The sequence below is a fragment of the Octodon degus genome, unplaced genomic scaffold (assembly GCF_000260255.1).
Source record: "Octodon degus isolate 3935 unplaced genomic scaffold, OctDeg1.0 scaffold00158, whole genome shotgun sequence".
Classification (NCBI taxonomy): domain Eukaryota; kingdom Metazoa; phylum Chordata; class Mammalia; order Rodentia; family Octodontidae; genus Octodon; species Octodon degus.
Genome location: NW_004524734.1, coordinates 2,823,989 through 2,832,655, shown reverse-complemented (window position 1 = coordinate 2,832,655; position 8,667 = coordinate 2,823,989). Strand labels below are relative to the sequence as shown.

The following is an 8,667-nucleotide window of genomic DNA, read 5'->3' as shown; positions in this document are numbered from 1 at the left end:
TTATCACAAATCCAATGGCAAAGTATCTAGAGAATAGTAACCCTGAGAAAATAGAATAAGTGCAAGGTCCTGAGTTTGGTTCCCAGTACCAAAAAAAAAAAAAAAAAAAAAAAAAAAAAAGAAAAGAAAACAGAGAAGACCACACACAGACCTTCTCATGAATGCAGATACTGAAAGGGCACATCCTTCACCTCTGTTTGGGATCCGACCCAGTCTTGCACATGCCAGGCAAATGCTCTACACTGAGCTACATCCCCAGTCTTTTATTTTTCGAGCTAAGGTTTTCAAACTGGCCTGGAAATTGAGATCCCCTTGCCTCAGCCTCCTCAGAACTAGGATTACAGGTGTATCCCACCATGCTGGCTTCATTGTTTTAACACTGCAGGCTGAGACCTATTGTGTCTTGTGAAAGAAAGTCAGTGTGGAAGAGATAGCTCAGTGGACTAGCACGCCTGTAATCCCAGTGCTGGGGAGGCTGAAAACAGAGGATCAACAGGACTTTGAGCTGCATAGTGAGACCTTATACCAAATACATTAAAAAAAAAAAAAAAAAGTCAGTGGGTTGTAAACATTTTTTTATGGGTTGTGGTTTTTTTTTTTTTTTTTGCTGATCCAGGGATTGAACTCAGGCCTTGCACTTATTCTACTGAGCCATGGGGGCCTGCCCCTGTAAACATTTTTTAAAATGAAGTATAATAAATGGAAAATGAGAAATCATTGGACAGGGGAGGGGAGGGGAAAGTAAAACAAAGCACAGCACTCACATTTAGATCACTACACAAATACAAGGCGAGGGAAGAGGCTCTATATACCAATGGCCCAAGGATATATTCATACCACTGAACTCAATGCTTTCTGCAAATACTGTATTTGTGCACAGATATGCTCTTTCTGGAGATTTTCCAGCAGATTCTTGGCAAGGTGAAATCCTTCACAAGGTTAATAATCACTGCTTTAAGAGGAAAATCTTAAACTGAAATCCCAGGGGTCCAAAAAGTCCTTAAAGTATACAAACAAATGCAAAACCAAGTACCTTTCTTTCAAGTGTGCCACAGTCTTTGCAATGTGCTCGGCTCCCCCATCAGGTACATCTAGAAAGAAAACCCAATGCTCAAGGTGATGTCACCACACAGGAAAAGCCAAGGCAGGCAGAAGGCCACACTAACCATCTCGATCTACAGATGTCAAGACAACGTAGTCCAGGCCCCACTCCGCAATGGCCTTTGCAGTGTTGTAGGGCTCACTGGTGTCCAGGGGGGGTGGGTTTCTTGCAGTTTTCACAGAACAAAATCGGCAACCTCTTGTGCAGGTGTCACCCATCAACTACAACAGAGATTCGAATCAGTCAGCCAGCCAGCAAGTTAGCCTCCAGAACATAATGCTGAAAGTAAGCTGCACAGAATAGGATCAGATTGGGTCCCTTTATAAAAACGTGAGTAGCACAGAGTATATCATTAAAAAGTATAAACATGTAAAACTAAAAAGGAAACGAAATGACAAATTTAGAATTAACAGTGTTAGGGAAAAGGAGAGTGGCTAAGCCCCAGGAAGGGACACACAATCCAAATTTAAAAATTCCATTTAAAAATGGAATCCTAATACACATTTAGGGGACAGACAGGGGACTTTGAAGATAATGCTAATGTTTTGCTCTCAAGTTGAAGGGGAGCATCAGGGTATCTTTTGTATTGTTACTCTTCATAATGTATAAAGACTTCCTTGTATCTATTCAGGGAGTAGCCAGGTTTTCATTAGCCCGTGTCTGTAGTGCACGCTGATTACATCCTTCGTGGGATCAGGGCACATAGAGAACACATCTTCATTGTTTTAACCTCCTCTTTCCCTCCCCTTCCCAATCAAAGGTCAAGGTGCAGATTCACGTCAGAGTTAAATGGGAGGCACAGCCCCTTCTTATTAAACAGGTAAGACAGAAACACCTCAGAAGTTATCAGGAAGAATATTTCCAGAAGCAAATAGAAGAGGTGGCTCAAGACAGCAAAGAGTTAACTATCAGACACATGGGAGGAGCAATAAGAGATGGATTCAAGAAGGTGATACACAACAGGTTAGATTATTTGGTCAGCTATTATTTCCTTATACATCTCAGAAGCTCACTGGTAACAAGACCTGAGAGCAGTGATTCACGCTGCACATTTTGAGGAGGTGGGGGAGCTATTCCATCTCTACACTAAAGCTGGGGCAGAGCTGGCTTTACCATGATCGTGGCTGTGGCAGTGGCATATTCGCCACCTCCCCAACACTCTCCAATATTGGGACATCGAGCTTCTTCACACACCTGTCAGTAAAAGGGATCAGAATAAAGTCAGGTTGGAAATACTGACCAAATGAACAATTTTTATTTATTTTTATGTCTTTGGTAGAGGGTCTCACTATGCAGCTTGGACACACAGTGATGCTCCTGTTTTCAGCCTCCCCAGCACTAGGAATACAGACATGCACCACCACGCCTGGTCTCAGTGGCCAGTTCAGTGCACCCGAGGGCAAGGCCAGTGCAGCATGTGGTGCCAGGGATGGGCCCTGAGCTTGCCGAGGCAGGCACTTAGTCCGCTGAGCTATCTCACCAGTCCCAACTGAATAATTATTACACACTTTGAGCTACGCATTGTTTACAACTTGTTTTTTTTTTTCTTGTACTGGAGATTGAACTCTGGGTCTTGAACAACCTAGACAAGCTCTTCACTGCTGAGCTGCAAACCCAGTCCCTTTAAAAATTCTACTTTTAGACAGAGTCTTCCTAAGTTGTCCAGGTTGGCCTTGAACTCAGAATCCGCTTGCCTCAGCCTCCAGAACAGCTAGGATTACAGGCATGCGCCACCATGCCAAGCACAACATATTTTACAGTCTTCCCAACAGACAGACACTTAATTCTAATATAAAATTAACAGGCCAGGCTTGATGGTCCATGCCTGCAGCCTCAGCTACTGCAAAGGCTGAAGTAATTACTTGAGCCCAGAAGCTTGAGATCAGCCTGTACTACATAGCAAGACCTCAACTTGAAACAAACAAAAACTCTAACAGTAGGCCTGGAGGTGCACACACTCTCAGAATCCTCAGGAAGAAGGATCATGAGTTTGAGAACAGTCAGGCACAGTGAGTTCAAGGGCAGTGTGAACTACACAGGAAGATCATGTTAAAAATCCACAAAGACCTCGAACTAACAAAAAACACTTGCTTCCCAAGTTTCAGGGAATATCTGATGATGTTAAGAAATATAATCAGCTTTGTTTACATTGTAGAAGTCACTTTGGTGTATGTGTGCGCGTGTGAGCACCTAACCACTGAGCCACATCCCCAGCCCTTTCTGTTGTTCTGAGACAGTTTTGCAAAGTTGTGCAGGGTGGCCTCAAACCTACAATCTTCTTGCCTCAGTCTCCTGATAGCTGGAATTTTTCAAACCACTACATTTGGCTTAGAAAAATTATTTTCTTACTATGCAGCTCAGACTTTGTAATGATCCTCGTTTTCAGGTTTCCTAGTGCTGGGATTATCGGTATGATCCCCCACACCTGCATGCTCGGTCTCAGTGGCCAGCTCAGCATGCCCGGGGGCGCAGCCGGTGCGCATGTGGAACTGGGGTCCCTGGTGCTTGCCTAAGTGGGCAGTTAATCTGCTGAGCTATCTCACTGGCCTTGGTAAAATGATTTTAAGTGCACTTTTTGGAGGAAGAGCTGGGGATTGAACCCAGGCCCTCACTGAGCTGCATCCTTAGGCCGTGAATGTGTTTTTAATTACTGGGAATAATGTATCATCTAAATCATTATTTACTTTCCTTGCTGTTACTTATATACTTATTAATTTTGTTACAAATACATAGAAACAAAGAAACAAAAAACCAAGTATGTGGAAACATAGTTTCAGATTAACACTACATAGTTAACACTGAGCACTTACCGTATGGAGATTTAAACTCCGCAATGTATTTTTCAGTTTATTGTAATTTTTCCCCACTGGAATCTCGGTCTTTAGCCATGGAGGTAGCCTTAACCTAAGGAAAGCCAAACACAACTGTCTTTAAAAATAAGCTGAGGGCTGGTGAGACAGCTCAGTGGTCTAAAGCACCTACTTAGAACAAGCTCAGCAAAGCACAGGGACCACGGTTCCATACCCCAGCACCACATGCCAGCCAGCCCCGCCCCCTGGTGGGCTGAGCTGGTCACACACACACACACACATAAATAAATAAAAATTAAAAAAATTTTTAAAAAAATAAATAAAAATAAGCTGACAAGAGTCCAGGTGTGGTGGCGTGTGCCTGTAATCCCAGCACTAGGGAAGCAGAAATCAGGAGGCTCACTACCACGAGTCGGGGCTGTGTAGTGAGACCCTGAACAAAAAAAAAGGCTGACAAATAATCACAGCTTTGAAATGATTATAATAATCATTGAATCAGGAGTTAATCCGTAATCCTAGATTAACTCCTGATTTCTGCCACAGGAGAGTGGAGACTCGTGTTCGTGCCTGCTCAAGTGCTTGAGAGAGCACTGGAGATGGAGGCGAGCAAGGCGCTCCACTCACATCTACCTTTTACAAAGGTACAAACTGCACCATTCTAACAAAGTAGTCTTTGAACATCTCATTCCCTATGAAAAACACTCCCAAAAGAATTATATTAATGCAGATTAACTTTTTTGTGTATCGTTGTTGAAGCTGGATCTTATTATGTAGCCCAGGCTGGCTACATAATGAACTCATGAGCGGCCTGGCTTGGCCTACTGGGATTACAGGTATCTACCATCACACTCATTTTATTTTTTTTAATTTAATTTAATTTAATTTAATTTAATTTATTTATGTGTGTGTGTATTTATGTGTGTGTGTGTGTGTGTGTGTGGCCAGCTCAGCCCACCAGGGGGCGGGGCTGGCTGGCATGTGGTGCTGGGGGATTGAACTGCGGTCCCTGTGCTTTGCTGAGCTTGTTTTAAGTAGGTGCTTTAAGACCACTGAGCCATCTCACCAGCCCCACTCATTTTAATTCAGATTAAAAAGAGATACCAACAGGGTGCTGTTTTCTCTATAATGTAGATTTCACAGGAATGTTTGTTTGTTTGTTTTTGAGACATGGTCTCAATATGTAGTCCAGGATGAGCTTGAGTTTACAATGAGCCTCTTGCCTTGGTCTCTTGAGTGCTGAGATTACAAGTGTGCACCACCATGGCCAGCTAATGGCTATTATTAAATGGAAAAAAATCTACAACTTGAAGCAGAGATTATACAGCCTCGACTCCATTCACCTGTGATCTGGAAGTTGTGGAACACTACTCAAAACTATTTTCCCTCTACACAAAATCCCCACCATTTTTTAAAATTTAGGCTATGTATCCATGGGTCATATGTAAATTTGGAGAAGCGACAAGTGAGATCATAGTATCCACTTATAACTTAAAAATTATCAAAATCTAATAGACTAACAATGAGATGATAACCTTCAGTCTCTGAAGAATCAGTGGCTGGGTAGATAATGGGAAGACAGTTGTTCATGGTTCAATTTTAGGAAAGATAAAAACTGCCAAAGGCTACAGGAAAAAACCAATTCCAATAACTTCAAGTCACCTGTCCTATTGGGTCATTATCACTTCTTTGTAATGACTTTTAGCTAAGTTTAACAAGTTTGAAATTAGGTAGGCATAGTGGCACACTCCTATAATCCCAGCACTTGGTTGACAGAAGCAAGATCATTGTGAGTTCAAGGCCAGCCAGGGGTATATAAGCGAGCTCAAGGCCAGTTTGGACAACATAATGACTCTGTCTCAAAAGAAATTTTCAGGGCCAGGGATATAGCTCAGCAGCATAGTGCCTACCTTGGCAAGCTTGAGCTCCTGAGTTCAATTCCTGGTTAAAAAAAACAAGAAGAAAAAATTCAATTACCTTTCTCCTTTCTGGCGTTTTAAGTTGCCTTTATATTCATCCCAGTTGCTCTTGTCTGCAAGATCACCTGATACAAAATCTTGAAAGTCTGGCCCATTCTGTAAAAATTCTTTTTTTTTATCTGACAAGGAAGTTAATGTTCTGAGTGGGCTGTGTAAACATCTTCCAAACATCTAAAAAGAGAATGCATTATGATAGTCATTTAGTGGGGCCAGGAACAATTTAGTTTTAACCCTTATAATACCTAAAAGGGCAAGTAAAAAAATTGACAGAAATCACGTTAAAGCCCCGCATTGTAATGAACACATGTAATCCCAGCACTTGGAAGGCTGAGGCAGGGGGACTGCTATGAATTGGAGGCCAGCCTGGACTACATTGTGAGATCAAGGCTAGGCTGGACTGCTTACAGAGACTCTGTCTCAAAAAGATAACCAAGGGCTGGGGAGATGGCTCAGTGGAATAAACGCTTCTCTGGCAAGCGCATGGGCCTGAGTTCAATCCCCGGTTCCGCCAAAAACAATAAAACAAACAAATAAACAAAAAAGATAACCAAAGCTAAAGAACAGGAGTTAATTATTTTGGATTTTGGAACCAATCTAATTTAAGTCACTTCATAACAGGTGTTACAAGTTTTTGAATAAACTTAACCACTTAACCTGCAATAACTGGAGAAAATGCCACAGATATGTCTTCTATTTTTTACTTGAGACAGAGATGTTTACTGTCCTTTTGAAACAGGGTTCAGGCTGGCCTCGAACTCACAGCGATCCTCCTGCCTCATCCTCCTGAAAGCTGGGGTCACAGGCGTGCACCACCACACCCGGCCTGAGACAGATGCTTAAAAAGAAACTGGCAGTAAATATTTCTAGTGTGGCTAAGTGTAAGCGTTAAAACTGAGAGGTAATGCTAGATTTGTTTCAAGAATTGAAGACAGACAGACAGACAGACAGACAGACAGACAGATTGACTGAGAGACCAACCTGGAAGGAGGAAAACCAAACTCAACCTGATTTTTATTTTTCTAGGTTACGCTGTTTCTGGATTGAACCTGACAGGCCCTCAATACAGCGCTGTACCTTGGCGAGCATAGCTACCAACGTCTATGGCGTTAGCTTAGAGGTCAGGCTCACGTTCTCAGGGGTCAAGGTGCTGTCTAATACACAGTAAGGACTCGATACAGTCGTTCCTTGGAGGGCTCACTCCTGTGTGCTAAAATAAATATTCGACACCAACCACTCGAAGCAGAGGAAAACCAAACCCTTAAAAACAAAAGCCCCTCAGCATCAGCCCAGAAAGCCCTTCAAACAAAGCAGTATCAGAGACTACTTCACGGGATGTTAAATCACAGAAGAAAAACTTAGAACGCTGCCTGGTTACAACGCTCAAGAAGCACTGGCCTTCCTTGAAAAGAACGAACCACCCCTCCTCATACTTGCACCCTTCTCGCCCGGCCGCTCACCCGGGGCCCCAGGGTGCGGGCTGCGTTCCCATAGCGTAGAGACATCCCCTGGCTAGGCCTAGCAGGGTCGAGGAATGATGAGATCACTGATTCCCCCCGCAAAAACAAAAGATAGCACGGAAAAAAAAACAAAAAAAAAAAACCCCGTCGCTCAGTTTATGACAAAGAGCCAAATGGAGCTACTCTGCGATCTTCTGCTTTAGCCTTGTGGGAGTCGCGTACTCATGACGTAATACGCAGGCTCCTTACAGGCTACAAGAACGTGATGACGAAAGACGTTCTCTCTTTGCCGCATCTCCAGCAAGGTGAGGAGGTTTCTGTGCATTTGTGGGGTCTGGGAATCTCCAGCCATCCGCTCTGGGAAAGCCAGCGGCATGGCCCTGACGCTTGGAGTCCTTGTCATATTTGTCTCCCAGTGCGTTGAGCGCCGTATGGATCTGGCGACGCGGATATTTGAGTCCAGTTCAGGCGTTTTAGGCCTACCCTGCCCCCCAGTGTTCCCGGGACAGCGCGCCTGTTGGAACTTCAAGGGTTGGACCCGAGTTAGTCCACTGGGCTTCATGACACCCGTTGTCGGGCTACCCATTCCAGGCCCAGAAGCGCAGCAGGCGCTCCTGGCCTTGGTCCTGTTAACATTGTTCGGATCGCCGGCTTGGCAGTCTGCGGTGGGGTGCGATCTCGTCTGGCGGAATAGGCCCTCTGTTCCGACCTTACTTATCCCAAGTGTGTTTGTTTCAGAATGAAGACCATTCTTAGCAATCAGACAGTCGACATTCCAGAAAATGGTAAGAGGCGTGCTGTTTTTTCTCTGAACTCTTCGTATTCTAAGTTTTGTTGAGTGATCTCACGAATTTCGTTCCCTGTTCTAGTCGACATCACTCTGAAAGGACGCACAGTTATTGTGAAGGGCCCCAGAGGAACCCTCCGGAGGGACTTCAACCACATCAATGTGGAACTCAGTCTCCTTGGGAAGAAAAAGAAGAGGGTGAGTTTGGGGGGCCTTTTGAATTTGGAAGATACTTATAAGAGTGCCAAATTTGGTTATCTTGAGAATGTATCAACCAAAGCTGGATGTTTTGCCTTTAAAACTTTGCATCCAAAAGTGTAGCTAGTTGTGTTTTAGTAAAATTAGAAGAGCAAATTTTCAGTCTAGGTTATACTACTGGTAGGAAATAGTTACAAATTAGAAACAGGTGGTATTTTTGCTTTCTTTAAGAAAAAACTTTTCTAAATCTTTTGTTCTATTATAGCTCCGAGTTGACAAATGGTGGGGAAACAGAAAGGAGTTGGCAACTGTCCGCACGATCTGTAGCCATGTACAG

General features: G+C 43.6%; 1 protein-coding gene across 3 annotated transcripts in view; it reads right to left on the bottom strand.

Moving 5' to 3' along the window:
* Positions 1–7,498, bottom strand: part of Lias (lipoic acid synthetase) — a 20,018-nt gene extending 12,520 nt beyond the window's left edge. Inside the window, exons 1-6 of one of the 3 annotated variants that reach the window (XM_004642639.2) lie at positions 7,346–7,484; positions 5,887–6,059; positions 3,913–4,006; positions 2,216–2,296; positions 1,167–1,323; positions 1,034–1,091 (exon numbers count right to left, since the gene is read on the bottom strand). In XM_004642639.2, coding sequence (XP_004642696.1) covers positions 1,034–1,091; positions 1,167–1,323; positions 2,216–2,296; positions 3,913–4,006; positions 5,887–6,059; positions 7,346–7,390 — 608 coding nt within the window. In that variant the 5' untranslated portion in view covers positions 7,391–7,484. Of the gene's footprint in view, positions 1–1,033; positions 1,092–1,166; positions 1,324–2,211; positions 2,297–3,912; positions 4,007–5,886; positions 6,060–7,345 lie in introns of those variants that run through there. The other 2 variants (XM_023702812.1, XM_012517250.2) reach the window with 2 other exon arrangements.
* Between the last annotated feature and the right edge of the window lie 1,169 nt (positions 7,499–8,667).